This window comes from Chrysoperla carnea, chromosome X, assembly GCF_905475395.1.
Source record: "Chrysoperla carnea chromosome X, inChrCarn1.1, whole genome shotgun sequence".
NCBI lineage: Eukaryota > Metazoa > Arthropoda > Insecta > Neuroptera > Chrysopidae > Chrysoperla > Chrysoperla carnea.
Window position 1 is genome coordinate 28283115 of NC_058342.1, and position 20434 is coordinate 28303548.

General features: G+C 30.7%; 1 protein-coding gene across 1 annotated transcript in view; it reads left to right on the forward strand.

The window, feature by feature from the left end:
* LOC123303040 (probable G-protein coupled receptor CG31760) overlaps positions 1-20232 on the forward strand; it is a 159687-nt gene extending 139455 nt beyond the window's left edge. The window contains exons 6-9 of the mRNA XM_044886137.1: positions 16414-16519; positions 18270-18440; positions 18826-19128; positions 19903-20232. Coding sequence (XP_044742072.1) covers positions 16414-16519; positions 18270-18440; positions 18826-19128; positions 19903-20232 — 910 coding nt within the window. The remainder of the gene's footprint in view (positions 1-16413; positions 16520-18269; positions 18441-18825; positions 19129-19902) is intronic.
* The last annotated feature ends 202 nt before the right edge of the window (positions 20233-20434 follow it).

Sequence of the window (20434 nt, forward strand, 5' to 3'; positions counted from 1 at the left end):
TTTAAGTCTGTAAAAGAAGCTCTTTTAAAAAAGTATAGAAAAAATAAACAATTACAAACAGAATTCTTTTTGTGACAATTTTTAGTCAGAAGACATATGTTTGTCAATATATCAGCAGTTAGTGTCTCCAGAAGAAAAACATTCTATATAAGAATTCCCCAGACACAGTGCTTTTTTCTCCGTTTGGTTTGAATCGTTTTTACGTGATGCGATGATCACAGTCATGTAATTTATAGTCCCTTGAATTCACTTTAAAAAGTGGTTGTACATACATTTTAATGTCGTTTCTTATTAGTCATATTTTCCCAGATAATATAGACTTATGCACTGTATCGAAGGACAACGGGGACGGGCGGTGCTTTGCTATTAGTCCGTTTTATAACCCCCAACACAAAATTTATAGAGATGTTCAAATGAACTGATTTTTAGAAAGTAAGGTTGCGTACTGGACGAATCGATGTTTTAAATCGGGTGTTCATTTCACCGATTTGGAGGAATTCCCAGGGGAAAAGCCGCTTTGTTCTTAAAAACTTTGAACTTATGTACAGCCTATTCAAATTGACTTAGAGGGTTCAGACAAAGCCGGTTCAGATGACAAATACAAAATAATCATGGTTTTTTGGGGTTTTCAAAGTTCCGTGCTCGACCCGTGTGGAATTCCGCTTTGGTAGTTACCGTAGCTCGTTGTTATCCGTGGCTCAAAATAACAAATAACAAATTTCGTAGAAAAGTGGTGAAAAAAATTAAGAATTCTTAAATTAATATTAGGAGAACATGTATTAAAAATAGTAATTATATGTCTGGAGTATTAGGAGAGCATCTGTAAAAACTAACATGTTGGCCTAATAAACTTATTATTTATATTTATTTAAATTTATTATATTTAAATTTATATTATTTGCCTAGCGTGTTTTTTCCTAAGCAGTACATTTTTAGACCGTGAGTATATTTTTCATCAAATCTAGACATAATAATCTTGAAAATGAGGGATAAATCATGGTATTTAAAAATTCCTTCGCTGGATTTAAGAGTAAAATCCACCGCTTCCATAACATTTGAAGGGATTGTTTTTTACAGCTGAAATATACGCACGGTTTTCCATTTTTTAAATTGTAAAATAGTCATTATTCATTGAGTATATCAGAAAAGGTGACCATGAATGTGGCATTAACTATTCTTAATTTTTACAGAAATCCTTAATTTATGATTCAAAATAATGATCATTCTGCTCCATCTGTGATCATCATTTTGCACCATAAATTAAAGATGTCTATAAAAATTTAGTAAATGTCAGATTAAATTTAATTAAAAAAAATTTTTTTTTAATATCGATATCTTTTTAATTTATAGCTCATGTGTTATTCTGATGTTTGAGCTATATTTCTGTACAATTTCATTAAAAACTATTCGCTAGTTTTTGCGTGAAAGCGTAACAAACAAACAAACAAACATCCTTACTTTTACATTTATAATTTATAGGGATAATGAGGGGGAAACATAACTTTAGTGATGGCGGTTTGCTAGTTTTTCTCATAATGTATGAGCAGCTTTAGAATGAGAAACAAACGAATCCCTTCTTAATTGGCATAATAGGCTGTCTACATTTACGAGTGGAACATTAATAACAAAAAAGATTTAAAAATGATCAAGAGGGTATATAAAATAACTTCTTGAGTGTTTTTAAAAGAAATATATAATTAATAACATCGAGAATGAAGAAAGAAATTTACCATGTCGATCGTGTAACAACTACACCAAACAATTTTATGCCTCACATGAGCTTTCGTTGATAATTTGGATTACATGGTACTATAAAATAAATAAAACAGTTGTCAGTTAAAGCAAACTTAGTTTTGAGATTTTAAAATTTTATTTGCTAAGTATTACATATAATCATCTTGGGGTTTCACTTCGAAAAAATGGAAACAAGATCAACTTTGTGGAAATAAACAGAAAATAACAAACTTTGTGTAATTAAAAATGCATTTTTTAATGCACAAATGAGGAAAATCCCCCAATAATTTGCAATATTCACAAAGTTTATAAACATCTTACTTTGGAAATTTTAGAGGTAAAATGATAAATTAACTCGTCTATTACCTTGTCTATCACATTCAAATTTTATCCAATTTTGATAAAACAAGATGTACTCTTATTAAATTTGCCTAGCCCCAGAATTTAGCACATAAGTGACAGCTAGCGAAAAACTGACATCAAAGCTGAAAAGTATGACCCAAAATTTGTGTTTTTCAAAAAAAATTCCAATAAGATCGGATCAAATTTGCCTGTGTTATCAAAAAAATCTAATTCTTTAACTTTATGACGTCATCAGATTCAAAAAATTTAATTTTGTTCTATCACATCCAAATTTTATCCAATTTTGATAAACCAAGTATGATTTCCTACTAAATTTGGGTCATACTTTTCAAATTTGTGATCACAATTAACCTAGCTCTAACAGGTTTCAAGAATGTGGAGCCCTAGTGGATTTCCAAAAAATTCCAATAAGATCGGATCTTTGCCTGTTTTATCAAAAAAACAGAATTTTCATCAGAATTAAAAAAATTTAATTTTGCTCTATCAGCTTGAGACATAAAAAAGGATGGGAATGAAATCAAATAAAAGTAAAAAAATATATCTATCTTGTGAAATTAACTTTAAATTTTTATTGCTTTGTTATAGAAAAATATTGAATTATGTTACAAAATTTAATTTTCCATCTCATTATAAACAAGTCGCAATTACTAAAAACTATATCGATTAAATAGTTTTTAATACTGAAAACAAGAATTAATTGAATTTTAATTTTTGAAATTTTTGACATTTCATATTAAATTCGATGTTAGTATTTATATTTTGATATATAGATAATATATTTATTTGACTTTGATATGTAATCAATACAAAAAATTACACATGTTACATGCATCAACAAATTATCAATTTTATAACAATAGTTATTAATGCTACAAGTGGGATAACTAGCAAATAATCTGACAGTCGTGGTGTTGCGGCATGAGCGTAAGGTTATGAGACATTCTTATGAAGACGAGTGTGGTAGATGTCGCTACGAGCCGTAGGCGAGTTGCGACAACCACACGAGTCTTCATAAGAATGTCTCATAACCTTAGAGCGAATGCCGTAATCACGACTGTCATATTTGCTAGTTATTCCGCAAGTAGCATTCAATACTTTTTACAACAATCGCTCGGGAAGTTGACTTTGAGAGAAATTTATCAATTTGAGAAATGATTTATTTACTTATTTTAAATTTAAATTTTATTGCATACAAATTTTTATTGCTCGTTCATTTTAATTTCAATTTTTAATTTTGTTTTTTTGTATGTAACACTCGCGTTTGACACAATCAGTGTGGTAACTTTAATAAATGAGGGTTAAGATTGATTACTTATTTTTTTTTAGTACAGATGGCGTGTCAGTAGTACATACAATTATGTAGTCTATAACCGAACATGTGCGTTTATGAAACACCTATAACCGAACATGTGCGTTTATGAAACACATATAGTTAAGTATGCGATTATTGTGTATTTTGAAGGTGACATACAGCGCTCGAAAAGTCTACTTCCCGAGTGGGCGTTGTAAAAAATAATAAAACAAATAGGTAAAAATTAAAAAAGAATTATCTTCAAAAACAAATGTATAAAATATAAATGTGAAAAAAACTTTGCATTTTCAACTATTTCTTTTTACTCTAAAATGATATATTTATACTAGAGTGGTACCCACCCGCTTCGCTGGGTTTAAAAGTAAAGATTGAAAAAGATTGCTCTCGCTTATCCCCTTTCTATAACACTCTAAATAATGGTAAGGATTGTTTTACACAGGTAAAATATATGTATGGCTTTCTATTTTTTTAAATGTATAATAGTCGTAATTATTCATTGAGTATATCAGAAAAGATGGCCGTGACTTTTTTTATATTGACTATTTTTACAGAAATTTGTAATTTATGGTAATGTCAAATGACTGCTTTTACAGAAATTTGTAATTTATGGTAATGTCAAATTAAATTAATTTTTAAAATTTTTTATTTATATATCTTTATAAATTATATCTCATGTGTTATTCTAAAGTATGAGCTATATTGCTGTACAGTTTCATTTAAAACCATTCGCTAGTTTTAGCGTGGAAGCGTAACAAACAAACAAACAAACATGCTTACTTTCGCATTTATAATATATAGAGATCGTCATTCTCACAGAAATACCTATAGAGTTTTCAACGGCAAAAATTATATTTATAAATTATCTTTTTTTAAAGGCTAGATTTTTCAGAAAGGTCCAAAATTTGCATACCCCAACTCCGTTTCATAAGCAAAATGTACACATTTAACATGACACAATGTTTGAAAAAATTTTGAAAACTTAACCTGAGCAACGTCTGTCATTAAATATTAAATTATTCTGAACACAGTACGATTCATAGAGGAAGGTTTTACATCGTCGTCCATTCAGTAGTTCAAACACTTAAAAATTAAAACGTATCCGAACAAAACCACTTCTACATGCTAATTTGAAAACAATGAACGGTTTTAATGAATTTAAAGTTGATTTAGTGCTTTTTTTTAACTTCCATGTACAAGCTTTAAAGTATTATATATAAATTACCTCCATACACAGATAAGTTATAGCCGCAGAATCGTTCGTTATTTAAACCTTTTTCCTAAAGCTAACTGTGAGTTAGTAACAACAATCTTTATGTAGCTGACACAATCACATATGGACTAGACATGACAGCTATGTGTTCGTAATAAGAAAATCCTATATTTAAAGCAAAAACAAAGAAATTTTCTTTTAATTCATCGATTCGCTTTATTTACACGATTTATATATTCCAACTAAGTACAATTTTATTTTCCATCAATAAAATGCATGACTTTAAACTGAAATCAATCTCTTTCATAGAAGTAATGATTTTGTTTATTTAACTTCAGTGATTTTGTATCAATGAATTCATATTTTAAATTCAATCCCATTCTATTGTTAACACAAATATTTAGCTGAACTTGTTCCAATCATTAGGATATTGTTCGAAAGCATTTTTACTTTAGTTCAATATGAAACGGCCAACTTCAGAATGAGGTTGTCAATATTTAAAATTTTTTTCAGTGTATAACAGAATTTTAATTGATAAAAATAACACAAATTGAAAAAAAGTAAATCTATTTTAATTTGTAACAATGAAGTTAACTGTAATATATTTATAGAAAATTGAAAATCATTTTCCGCCGGATATCTCATCGCTTCTCGATCGCTTTTAAACAAATATTTAAAGTATGAAAGCTGAAAATACATATAACGTAACAGATTTATATGATTAAATATTATTGTAAAAAAAGGCAGTAAACATGAGCTTATATGTTGAAAGCTCTGTGTCAATACATAAATCATGAATTGAAATAGATACTACTTGCATTTAGATCCGTGATCAAAGAGTATTAAAAATGAATAGAAAGCTTTAGAGAAAGCTTAGTGTGTTTTATTTATTTAAAATGGAAATTACGAAATGGACGTCTAGTAAATGCCTTCAAGGATACTCACGTGAATAATTTCAATTACTTATACTTTGTGGAAATAAAAATAAAGTTGAAAAACTAGAACCCGACAAACTGAAAAATCACGTTCTAAAAAGTATGAAACAAGAAATAAAATTGTATTTCTAATCAAGTGACCACTTAGATTAAGAATTGTTCCACAGAAGGGTCCTTCGATTGCCAATTTTATTGATTGTTTCATAGGGTAGCGAGATCGATTCCCGCCGTCACAACAAAAATTAATTTAATAATACAATTAATTTTAAAAGTTTGGACAGTAAAAACTTGGTATCACAATGAATCAAATAGCCTTATCGTGCCCCTCCTGTCAATAGAACCTTATACTTTCATTTGGTACCTAGCACGGTCCCTGCCAAAATCGAAAAATTTAAAATGATTTGATGAAAATTTTTGTTTTCAATTGGGATAAAACTCATGTTATATGGTAATTTCGACCCAAAAAATGCAAAAATCGAGTTCATTAAGCGATTGGGCCACTAGTTTCAGAGAAAAACGATATCTTGGATCGATTTTTGACGTTATATCGAAAACTATCCATCCAAATGATAATTGAACCCGATTTTTGAATTTTTTTTGTCAAAACTACCTTATAAACAGAGTTTTATCCCAATCGGAAACGAAAAATTTTTGCCGAATTTTTGAAATTTTTTTAAGGGGTACCCTTAGAAAAAATCGAAAAATTAACAAAAAATTTTTTGTTTCCGATTTGGATAAAATTCATGTTATATGGTAATTTTGACCCAAAAAATTTAAAAATCGGGTTCATTAAGCGATTGGGCCACTAGTTTCGGAGAAAAACGATATCTTGGATCGATTTTTGACGTTATATCGAAAACTATCCACCCAAATGTTAATTGAACCCGATTTTTGAATTTTTTTTGTCAAAATTACCTTATAAACTGAGTTTTATCCCAATCGGAAACGAAAAATTTTTTTCGATTTTTTGCATTTTTTTTAAGGGGTCTTCTTAGAAAAAAATCGAAAAATTAAAAAAAAATTGTGTATTCTTTTTGGATAAAACTCATATTATGAGGTCATTTTGAGAAAAAAATTCAAAAATCAGGTTCATTTGGTGATTGGACTAGTAGCCTCGGAGAAAAACGATTTTTATAAAGTATCCCGAACTACTTCGCAAGAAAAACCTACCAATTTTTAAAGTACATAAAAAATTAAAAATTTTAAGCCTCATAATATTATGTTCCTTTGTTTTTATTGCTCTTCCATTAATTAAACATTTACCGAGGAACAGTTCTAAATTTTTTTATCGTGAAAGATCCAGTTTTGTTTCAGGGCGACCGAAACCGACACCACGGTGGATTTCGCAGAAAAAAAGAAACAAAGATCTACAAACTTTCAAGCAAGATTTGCTAAAAACTACTAACTTTTTAAATCATATCTACCACCTAGACAGAATTTGGGTTGGCAACACTGGTCGGAGTGCACTTTATTCATGCATTTTCCATAGACTACATCAATCCACCATAACAATGTACCATATACAATATTCATAGACTTAAAAAAAGAGTTAAAAGCATTTGACTTTGTTCTATTTATTTGAGGATTTTCTATTTCAAATTAAAGTACTTAGTTTCTTGTTTTTTGTTGATTTATTATTTTTATTAAAATATACAACTATTTTATATGTCAAATGTTCAATGCAAACTATCTTATTTCCTTTAAGTTCTTCGGAAACTGCAGGTGGTATTATATTACTAGTACACGTATATCAAGTATTGCAATCAATACCCTCTCCACTTGTGTTGATATATTCAGGCCACTTGAACAGTAAACCTCACCAAAATCCTCATACTATTTACAAAATAATGTAATAGTATAGTTCCTTATTTGACAAACTAAACTAAAGTTTTCTTAGAATGACCAATCTTCTTATGGCCAATTAAATTGCTCCGTTAAAGCATACTAAAGTTGGTAAGTGGTATGTCGTAGGTTGTAGATTTTATTCTGTTCGTCTCAACAAAAATTAATTTATATAGTTGCAATAAGCCTAAAATGGCCGAGCGGTCTAAGGCCGTAGTTTTAGAATGTTGGACTATTTAGACTTAGGTTGCGGGTTCAAGTCCAGACAGCGGCAGTGTGAACAATTTATAATTAATGGGAGTGCAGAATTGATCACATTGCCTTCGGTCGGATAAGAACGAAGTAACCGACTCCACCCACATCAAAAATGTCATTGTAAAACAAATAATGATGTGGTTGGCCTCTGTGATTAGACATGCGTCACAAAAACGGAGGTTAAACCCCCATTATTCATTATAGTTGCAAGAGACTATTTCAGTCAGTCTCAAAAATAAATCATAATATGAAATAATAAGCGAAATAATCACATTGGACCGTATGGTTAAATGTGCCTAATTTGGACAGCCTGGGCAACCTATCCTACTCAAAGAGAATAATGGTAGGAGATTATTTAGCAATGGATCACACTTGGAACTCAAAACTCGCCCAAGCTCGCCCAGACAAAACAGTATGAACTTTTCATAAACTTCACTGATAACCCGTTTGTTTGTTTTCACGTTTTTTTTTTTTTTTTTTAAATTTTTTTACCTAAACATTTTCACAACATTATACACAATAACAGCTATTATATTTACATATTGGAACAAATGTGCACTATGCAACAATTCATGGTTATCGAAAAGTTTGACTATTGTAAAAGTATCGTAATATTTGTTTAGTAACAATTCCTATATATGACCAGCCAATATGGTGTTTAGGATGTTGTTAAGTTTCCGCAATATCTCATCGATATTAATAAACGAACTGTTGAGATTTACATGTTAACAATTTAATAGTATTTTATGGTTATTTACACGTGAATGACACAATTCTAGGCGAGTAAACATATCTAATTTCAATAAAATTTAGATTCAATTTATTTATTAGTATAGTCAAAATTTAGTTTCACGTGTCCCGTTGTCTCTCTGTAATCAAATCTTGCAAGTCTAATTTGATCCAGTTCCCGGTTTCCGATTTTTTTCTATTTCCGATTGAGCTGAAAATTTTAATAAAAAATACTTTTTAAGGGATAACCTTTTATTGTACTAAAAAGTAGAAAATAATTTTGTTTATGAGTCACTCAGACCCGACTATTTGTAAAAGCTTGAGGCGCTTAATATCAAGAATGAATCGAAAAATAATTAGGCATGTGGAGTACATAAGGCGCTCAAGCTTTTACTTACAGTCGGGTATGAGTGACTCATAGATAACATTATTTTCTACTTTTTAGTACAATAAAAGCTTGTCCCTTAAAAAGTATTTTTTATTAACATTTTTTTTTTTTAAACTAATCTAATGTTATAATAAAAATAAGCTCTGATAACGGGTATTTCAAAAATTAACTCAGTCAATTTAAAATGCAAAAAAAAAATACTGTTTTTAAAATCAACATTGGATTTTTACTTTTATAATTTAGAGAAAAATTATACTGTAAGAAAATTAAAGTTAAATTCAAAAGAAGTAGAAACTTTATCAGATCAAAGTATTAGAAAAAGTCGAGGAATACTATACATTCGAAAGAGCTATGAAAAGACAAGTGTGATAAGGTCTTCAAAAAATAGTTCAGTGATCAAAACATTTCATCTAAAATTCCCGTGAGTAAATGACATGCTTCGTTAATTAAAAAGAATTTAAAAAAATACACGCATATCAGTAGTCGAAGAGTCTTTTGGATTTATGCTAAGCACTTTTACTAACTAGTAAAATTTTCAGCTATTCAGCAAACTATCTAAATGAATATTGTTGCGATTATTAGTATAAGCATATTGGCGCTGAATGTTATCGTGTGAATGGTATCGAAGATTAATAAAATGTATTGATACTTACAAGGAGCGTCTCTACGTCTTTAATACGGGTAAAAAGCTTTACTGAATGGGTTGGGTTGTTTGTTGTTGTAAGATCATAAGATGATGTTGTAAATATAGCTATAGCAACGAGAAAGAGAGCTCTTTGCAACCTAGAAAACATAACAATGTTATCTTATCTGTAATTCTTCTACTATAAACTTTATTACACATATTTACTATCATTTTTAACACAAAAATTACTCAACTTTTAGTGGTAAAAGTTTATCAAAAAGTTCAAAGCTTAACTCTGAGTACAGCGTTGGCGTTATTTAAGTACTCATATATTCACGTAGGGCAGATGACCCAAATATCGGATGGTTGATTTAAATCGGGAAATCATCTGTCTTAATAAAAGAATGCCAGTGAATTCCTATGTGTCCTTGTCTAATCTATATGTCATTGACTAGATAGTGCATCATATGATTATGATATATGACTATGACAAGGACACATAGGAACTAACTGGCAATCATCTCTCTCATTCATTATATCGCATCCACTTATAGGCTAGCATATCTCTCGCGTTATCTATGTATAAAACTCTATAGTTAATGCCTTTATGACATCACATCAGGGCTCGCTCGTGTTTTAGGTCACATGATATACAGTTTAAAAATCACGATTTTTAGTTTTAATAAAATAAAGCAATTATATGCTTTTATGACTCAAAATCAAAATATTTAAGTATATTTCTACATAAATTTTATTTTTTGTCAAATTTCATAATTTATTTTTCACTTTTTCACCGAAAGTAGATGCTTTTGTTTGAAGACGTTCTTGAACTGTTATTAGAACTCACAGATGCGTTTTACGTTATTTCTATACAATAACGAACAATATATTTATGATTTATGAATGTAATTTGTGACTCTATACACAATATGTAAATGTAGGTTTATTGAAATTTACAATAATGGCCATTCTATACCATTTAGTAACAACAAAAGCCTCCTGTTAGGCCAAATAGTCAACGTTTATTCACTGTTTAATTGTCCTGTAATTAGTGAAGAATGTATATATGCAATTGAATTATTTGAATCAAGTTTTAGTTACATCAAGAAAGGATCCCGCAACACAATACATTGAGTTTTGGTTTGAACAAGCCCGTACGCAAGGGTGGGGTTTTGGGAGTCGAAACCCTTCTCATTGAGTTATTCTCCATATTAATTTGAATTAGCAAAATAGCCCCCTGTAAATGCACCCATTTATGAAACGTATTTCCACTGGCTAGTCAGATATTCATGCAAATTTTGGATTGGTACATTCTTTGATTTCGTCTTTGAGTCGGGGCTATCGAACTGGCCGCGAAACATATTTTGATTATTAAAAGAGTTTAGAAAAATTTTCAAAACGCTGAGCTATATCTGCGATAAATACGACGTAGAATTGCAGAAGCCATAACAGAAGAGGAAGATTATAGATCGATTTTTGAAGCATTTTATCAAAATTTACTTGTCTCTTTCTCAAAAAAATAAAAGACTCTTGCGATCGACTTTTTGAACTACATCCTTCAATTTTGCACGATGATTCCCGTGACATCTGGATCGATGAAGCTCAATTTTAGCGAAAACACATTGCTAAGCGGGACGTCAAAAATTTCTACCAAATGCTTGCATACAGGCAATTTTGCCTGTGATAAAAGCGACGGATCCTTTTCAACTTTGCGTGGTATCAAAACATACCTTAGATCGATAATGTCTGAAGATCGGCTAGCCGAATTTTGGACTTTTTTGGATTTTTTTGTACCTCGCAGAGTAAAATTATTGAAAAATAATGACCGAATACCACATTTTGACATAATAAAATCTTTTCTTGTTTTAATTGACTTTATGACCTAACAGATGAACAACAGTTTAAACGCCTCCCTTGGATAATTCCTGCGCACGGGTCTGGGTTTGGGGCTGGACTCTAAATACCTTCTTATGATATGATCTGGCAAGGAATTTCAATTGTCTGTTATGAATCCTGCTAACTGGGCCCTTATATATTTTTGGCGAGTCCCCAAAATTTGAATGAAGTCTCAATCTCGATTTCTTGTACTAGTGTCAATATTCCTTGTGGTAAATAAAATTTGACCTACAAATTTAAGTAAACTTTATTATAAAATTAAATAATAATAAGTAATTATTGAAATTAATTATTCAAATTAGACATTATTATGTAGCGGATTAAATGTCAGTCTGAACACTCAACACTGTCAATTATATGTGAATATTCTTCTAACCCAAATAATTATTATACCATGTATATGAAATATACCAAGGTATACTAAGTTTAGTCCCAAGTTTATAACGCATAAAAATATTGATACTGTGAACAAAATTTTGGTATAGGTGTTCATAAAATCACCTAATTAGTTCATTTCCGGTTGTTTGTCTGTCTCTATATCGTCTGTCGTGTGTCCGTCTGTCATCACGATTACTCAAAAACGAAAACAGATATCAAGCGGAAATTTTTATAGCGTATTTAGGACGTAAAAAGTGAGATCAAGTTCGTAAATGAGCAACATAGGCCAATTGTTTGGTCTTGGGTCCGTAGGACCCATGTTGTAAACCGTTAAAGATAGAACAAAAGTTTAAATGTAGAAATTGCTTCTTATAAAAAAATAAACAACTTTTGTTTGAAACATTTTTTCGTAAACATCACTGTTTACCCATGAGAGCACAAATTATGCGCAAATTGTATAGTATGTATTATATGGAGAAATATCAGTTATATATGTGTGAGATGTATGTATGTGTAATGTGACAGAGTAATCATCACTGTTATACATGGTATTTCAACAATCAACTCAGTCAATTGATTGTTTTCACTTGTTAATTTATACATTTAATAATTTAAGACATTTAGTTGATTGTGTTTATAATGAAAATTATAAGAGGTCACGTCAATCAAATTTGGAAAATTGACTTTTATGTAAATTTTATTTTTGGGCGTAGACTGTATACATGTTATATACATATTTATTTTGATTCAAGACAAAAATTAGTTTATATTTTTAGTACAGCACACAGTAGAGTATTTATACCAAATTTACGGACAAAATCAAATGAAGGGATTTTTATGCTCATAGATTCAATAACTATTTAGATTCAAAAGTACCTTTTATTTGACAATAATAAAAACATGTGAAAAAAATAATTGACTCAGTTAATGTTTGAAATACCATGCATAGACAGTGTTGATTACTCTATCACATTACACATACATACATTTCACACACACGTTACTGATATCGTTACGAATAATTTGCGCCCTCACGGGTAAACAGTGATTTTTACGAAAAAATGTTTCCAAAAAAAGTTGTTTATTTTTTTATAAGGAAGATTTTTTACAATTAAACTATTTTTTATCTCTAACGGTTTACAAGATGGGTCCTACGAACCCATAGGTCAAGACCCAATTGACCTATATTGCTCATTTACGAACTTGTTGCTCACTTTTTACGTCCTGAGTACGCTGTAAAAATTTCAGCTTGATATTTTCGTTTTTGAGCTATCGTGTTGGCAGACAGACGGACAGATAGCCGAAAATGGACTAATTAGGTGATTTTATAAACACCTGTACCAAAATTTTGTTCAGATATTACATATATGCATTGTATAAAAATTAATTTATTCATATTAGCCTGCAAACTTTGAGCCACTCTTTGCCTTATCTATGCTTACTTTTGTTTCCACGTAAGGTGATTAAGGAATTTTTTTAACTTTTGCCTTAAGCTATCTTTATCTTTATCCTTATCTTAGTCTAAAAAAAAAAAGGCGCAAGTTCGCGCAACATTTTTTTTATATTCATGTTATTGAATACTTAAACTTTTCGCAGTTTTTACCTAGCAAAAAGCGGCACATAAGCAAAAAGCTTTGAGCATAAAAATGAAAAAAGGTATCTTTTTTAACAGCAAATATGAATCACAAATATTTAATTATTTTAATAGAAACATTAAAATTAAATACTAATAAACAAAGTACAAACCTTCGCATTCAATTTTTTCTTAAATCCTTACTTAATTGCTCTAAGAAACACAGTAAACATAAATTGAATGGCACGGTAAATCGAGATCAACAACAATAATTACATGCATCCATAAGAGCAGGAAGATAGCGGCTTACAAAACAGGCGGGAAGCGAGGTTAAGGTAACTCAAGTGACCTGTTTGTAATGGAGTGGTTATACATACACCAAAAAAAATTTAAAATAAATATCAAATCAAAATTAAACATTTCGTTAATAAAAGAAGTATAGATTCCCATCCAAATGGTTAGTGTGTCCAGCGAAGCGAGCGAGAATCAGTTAGTGATGAATAAAAGTATTGTGCGTTATCGGTTCCGTTTTATTTATGTATTCGTCTATAATTAGTAATATAGGTATGCATTATGAAATTCAGATTTTAAAAGCACAATAAAACTAATTACACACAATTTTAAATATTTATGTCACGATTTTTCGCGAAAAAAATCAAGAATTCAGTCATGGTTTTCAATAGGTTTTTTGTTCGTATTATTGTTTTTTTTTTTATTTTGTTTAGGATTCAGTTTCACATTCCACAAGTATAATTATAAATTTTTGTGTTGAAATTTTTTTATTGAAAATTTCAGTTCGTCAAGATCAAAAAAATTGAATTTCAAATATCTGAATTTCAGCGAAAAATTAAAAAATTTCAACGGGAAATTATTTCTCCCTTTTCAACTCACGACACTGAAGGACTCGACTTATCACATCGAAATTTTATCCAATTTTGATAAATCAAGTATCTAATCCTACTACATTTGGGACATACTTTTCAAATTTGTGACCAAATTAACCTAGCTCTAATAGGTTTCAAGAATATGGAGCCCAGGTTCCGGAATTAAGCATATACGTGATAACTAGCGAAAAACTTTCATCAAAGTTGAAAATAATGAACCAAAATTAGTGGGTTTCAACAAAAATTCCAAAAAGATCGGATCAAATTTGCTTGTGTTATTTTAAAACTTGAATATGTCATCAGAATTCAAAAAATTTTATTTTGCTCCATCACTAGTCGAGCGTGAGTAAAATGCTCATAACAGGAGTGTATTATAAATAGTGTTTGAATATTTTGTAAAAATCTGAACCTTCGTATAAGCCATGCATGTTCGATTAAAATCATTAAATAACATAAAACGTAATTAAAAAACATAACGCGATATATTGAAGAGCCAACCAATAATTTAATATCGAACACACAAATTAACAATGGAGAAACGAAGTACTGCCTAATTAGTGCAATAAATAAGCCGGAAAATGTGGAAAAGTGGTGGAACAGCTCCGATTTCAAAAATTTTTTGTGAACGTATTCCTTAGACCTCTAGGAACATTCAGCCGCACTAACCTTGGCATTGGAAAAAAAACTGAGAAAGTTAGGGTAGTTTTCCCATCCCCAAACTCTCTAAATAGTAGCAGTGAAAACAAATCAATATTTCAACTCAAAAATCGTCTTCCGAGGGTTTTTGAGGTCGTTGATCATGAATTCAAGATTAAAAAGCAACTGAATATGGTTTCAACCCCATTAAAATTACCCTTAAAGTGATAGAGACAAAAACTTTATTAAATTTAAAATTTTGCCTCAGAAATCGTGTCTCGTGGAGCTTTTAGGTTCGGTGTTCACAAATTTAAGGTCAAAAAGCAATTGAGGATTGTTTCAACCTCCTTAAAACTACCCCTAGAAGTGACAATGATAAAAAAAAATTGAAAATTCTGAATTTCACCTCAGAAATTGTCTCTCTCTGGTTTTAGAAGTCATTGCTAATGAATTTGAGGGCAAGAAGCAACTGAATGTAGTCCCAAGCCACCCCTAAAGGCCACCCCTAGAAGTGACAGAGAAAAAATTTAAAATTGTTCCTCGAATATCGTCTTTCGGGGGGTTTTTGGGGCCGCTGATCGCGAATCCAAGGTCAAAAAGTAACTTGGATGGTTGCAACCCCATTAAAACTACCCCTAGAAATGTCAATGATAAATAAATTTTGAAAATACTGAATTTCACTACAGAAATTGCCTCTCTGCGGTTTTAAGAGTAGCTGATCATGAATTTGAGGTCAAAAAGTAACTGAATGTCACAGCATCCTTATTAAAACCTCCCCTAGAAATGACAGAGATAAAATTTTAAATTTGAATTCTCTCCTCGAATATCGACTTTCGGGTAATTTTGGGGGCGCTGATTACGAATCCAAGGTCAAAAAGTAGCTGAAGAGGGTTGCAACCCCAAAAAAACTACCCCCAGATGTCTTGCCATCAGATTCATTATCAACGACTTCAAAAACCACAGAAAGACAATTTCTAAAATAAAATTCAAAGTTTTCCAAATTTTTTAATCATTTACACTTCTAGGGGTAGTTTTAATAGGGTTGCAACCATCCAAGTTACTTTTTGACCTTGAATTCGTGATCAGCGATGCCAAAAACCCCCCGAAAGACGATATTCGATTAAAAATTTAAAATTTTATCTCTGTTTCTTCTAGGGGTGGTTTTTAGGGGTGGCTTGGAACTACATTCAGTTGCTTCTTACCCTCAAATTCATTATCAACGACTTCAAAAACCGCAGAAAGACAATTTCTGAGGTCAAATTCAAAATTTTCAAAATTTTTTAAATATTGACACTTCTAGGGGTAGTTTTAATGGGGTTGCAACCATTTTCAGTTGTTTTTAAACCTTGAATTCATGATCAGTGACCTCGAAAACCCTCGGAAGACGATTTTTGAGGTGAAATATTGATTTGTTTTCACTGTTACTATTTGGGGATGGGAAAACTACTCTAACTTTCTCAGTTTTTTTTCCAATGCCAAGGTTAGTGCGGCTGAATGTTCCTAGAGGTCTAAGGAACACGTACACAAAAAATTTTTGAAATCGGAGCTGTTCCACCACTTTTCCACATTTGATGGTATTTTCCGGCTTATTTACTGTAGTAAATAATACAACATTGAAAATATGCATTGATTCTTTTGTATTTTTGTTTCCAGGCTTTTTTTACAATCACCAGCGAATCCAGATTTACTATACATTATATTTTTCTGTCACACACAATTGACGGTTACATTACTTCTCTGTTTAATCTTTGGCAGCAAGGTATGTATTTATCTCATTTTATTTTATATTATATTCAATAGTTTTCATAAAAAAGAAAAAAGGAAAAGCACAACAAGTGATTACACTCCAACTTCTATCCCCATTTTGCATCATCTCTTTCTTAGAAAAAAATTATGTTTTTTGGTATTAGCTAAATGTTTTGGAATCAAATTTCAACTTTTTGATCAAGAATTTATCAAAGTAAAATTCATTAAAAAATATTTTTTGTTTTTCTACATTAAGTATATCAAATTTCGTTTCAAAGCATGTATACAGGATGTTCTATTATTGACTGCACAATTTTTGCTTCCTGAAAAAATTGAGAAAAAAAAATAAGAAAATGTTCTTTACCAAGTTTGGACCTGAGTCCTAATTTACGAGATAATTATCCTACTCTTATTATAATCAATTAATAAAAAATAAAACACTACTTAAACAGGAGATGAGTTTTATCATAGTGGATAAATGCTTATTTTTGCTCAGTTTATTCAGGAAGTGAAAGTTCTGCAGTCAATAATAGAACCTGCTGTATATATGACAGGAAAAGTTGATCCTCCAGTAAGAGTTGAGTCTGCCTAGGTAAAGTCGACCAATACACTGGTCTTCTCAGTAAAAGTTGATTAAAACTGAAAGGCGTTGGAATTTGATCAACATATACTAGTCTAACTAGAGTAAAGTATACTATCACTATCTTGAGGTAGTAAAAGTTAACTTTTTCTAAGAAAACGGTCTACCAGCTAATAAAACTATATAAGAAAGACAAAAATTTTATTTAGAATCTACTGCCTCGATTACAATAACTTCTATTTATTATTTTTTGCAAAAATGGGAGTACAAGTTGGAAACAAAACGACCATCTTTAAAGTACTTTTAAAAATTGTTCTTCAATGCAGTGGTGTAGAACTTCAAGTCAAATAATAACACTAAAACTTTTAAGATAAAAGCTCGTACTAAAAATAATATCATTTTTTTCCTCTTTAACACACACAAAAGTAGATATAGTGAGTTATGTAATAACCCTTTTATGTAACGAGCTTAGGTGATCATGCATAGCACACTTATGGACATGAAATTTCGTTTAAAATGTTTTATGATGGGTTTGTATTGTTCGATCAAAATGAGTTTACACTTGAATACAAACTAAAAGTTTGAAGTAGAGTCACCAATCTTCTTATTTTAGTTTAGAAAAATTAAGGTTTCCCAGGGCGCCAGCTTTCAAAATCATCAAAAATTTAGTGGTATGTCAAATGTGAAATAGGTGCTAAGAAGTTTCCAAACCCAAAAGGCACATCTTTGACAACTCAACTTATATACCAATTCAGCCCTGTAGCTCAGTTTGGAGAGGCTGTGAAGCTGTGCAAAACCTAAAAACCATTATTTTTATATTTTTGGTACTAAAGGGCGAGGGGGAGCTTGTAAGTTTATAGTCCCAAAGATAGAGGTATGCAAAGCTTTCAAAACCGCGAAAAACTTGATTTTATGACATAAAAAAAAGGAAAATTGGGTGGGCTGTAGCCGGGAAAACAAGGCGAAAAGGAAACCTAAGTATCAATTTTTATTTTCAACTTTCAGGCTCAATTTACAAAGGTTAAATCTCGCAGCATTCTCAAAACTTTTTTGGACTGCCTCTGATAATAATACAAATATATGAATTGTCAACTCAGCTTGATCGACTAATAATAAACCAAAAGTTTATTACAATATTTGGTAACAATAAAAAATCAATGCGTATTTATTTCTTCCCTTCTAGGCATATATGGTCTTCAAAGGGCATGGTAAACACGAGCTAGAAAATTCTGCACCAAAAACACAAACTGGCAAATTCGTTGGCAAATCACGCTCCGACAATTCACATTACGCAAGCACAAATTCTTCAGCCACATGTCTAGAATACGGGAAATTAACAGAAGCTGACATACAGGTAACAAATTGTGTATATATATTACCAAAAAAAAAATATGTACAGTAATTTTTGGCAAATAAATACAAATGAAAAATTATAAAACAAGTCAAATTATTTTTTTCAGGACCCCGCACATATTGGTTTAAAACTATTCTGGCATGTCTTTTTTATAAATCAATTTTTTGCTTGAACTTAATTTTTATTTTTTGTTTATGAAACTGTATGGAAAAATCAAGAAAAATGAAGAAGAAAACGTAATGCATGCAAATTAATTATTTTTATTTTGTTTTTCATGAAAATTCAATTAGTCAAAGAAAAATAAATAATTGATTAGTTTTATAATTTTTCAAACAAAAAAGAAATATTGAGAAACACTGAACAATATCTGAAATTTATTTATCAGGAAGAATTTCGTCGATTATATACACAACTTGAACAATTGAAAGAGAAGAACATGCGATTTGGGAATCGTCATATAGGCGCAAAAATTACTGCAATGCAAGATGCAGCTACAAGAGTTCCAACAGTTATTGAAGAACCAGCTGTAATTCGTCTATCAAAATCAACAGATATTTCTAAACCATCAACAAGTTTTGCATATCAAGCTGAAATTGAACAATTACCATCAACTTCGACACAAGAAAATAAAGTTCCTGCTGGCAAATCTTCAAAACGATTGAGTGTTAGTTTTGGTCCGAAATCTCAGGTATAGTACATTAACAAGTGAAATTTACAAAATTTAAAAAACAATCTACGCGGGTATAGAAACGTAAATTTGTACTTGAAACATATCTAAGAACACTTTCCATTAAATTACCTATTTCCTTGGAGCCTTCTCCAAACTGAATCCATTTTGAAGAACGCCTATTTTTTAGTTGTTCCGGGTACGGAACCTAAACTCTATAGGCCATTTCCTTTTTCAATTTAGGCCAAAAGTCAATACGATATCATTGGTCTATCTATGGTCTATCTAGAGAAAATATTTCTTTAACAGGATGGGAAAGCTTTAAAAAAATCCGATCAAAGTTTTTATACTAGTCGTAGCCTAAGACTCGTAGGTATTGTCTTTTTGTAACTTTTGTATCAAGGCTCGTTCTCTTGAACTCAAGAGAGGAAAAGGATTTATTTGACACGGCTGTATTGCGAAAGTAGGCTGTAGCGATGAAACTATGTGCTGTTTTGCAATCAAGGGGAGAGAAATTATGTTCAGGCTCAAATCATGGCGGTAGTAAGTCTTTGCGCCATATCTGTCGATTTGTGCCAAAACGATCTCCTCTAGATCCAACGGCTTTCCTTATATTATCAGTTAGGCTTTGAGAATATACTTCATGCATCCAAATTTTCCATTGCCCTGTCTTTATTTGGTATCGGTGATTGGCAAATCCCCAAAAAAATAAATTGTTTGGATTCATTAAGAATACCTTCTTTTGTGTCTCATATCATAAGCAATAATTTCAACAATTTTTTTTTTCTGTAATAGAGCACTTCCGAAGAAATTAAGGAGGATGGAAAACCAACTTCGAAAGTATCATCACCCTCTGAAAACCACCAATCGAATGGAACAACCACTATGGATAAAGATTTGGGTATTACCGAGCTCCCAGCAAATCAAAACGAATCAAGTGATATTGAAATGCACACGACAACCACAACAAAATCTGCATCCACAACCGCTGAGAGTCCGTCAAAGAATAACGCAACAACAAATTCAAAAAGTAACCGTATATTAAAATCGGGTCATGCGCGCACCCATGCGATTGTAATTAATTTAGATGATAAAAGTAGATTTACGGAAGAAGTCACTGTTTAAAATTATTTAAGTTTTATCTCTCACCTCATAGGGATTTGAACCGCAAATTTTTTAAATAAATTTTTTAGGTCCTAAAGAACACAAAATCCACATTTTTATCAAGAAAATTTGGTAACGAGTTTTAATTATGGTTAGTGCCAAAAAAAAAAAATTGTATATAAATTATGCTGAAATTTTTATGATATTTTAAACATTTCTATAC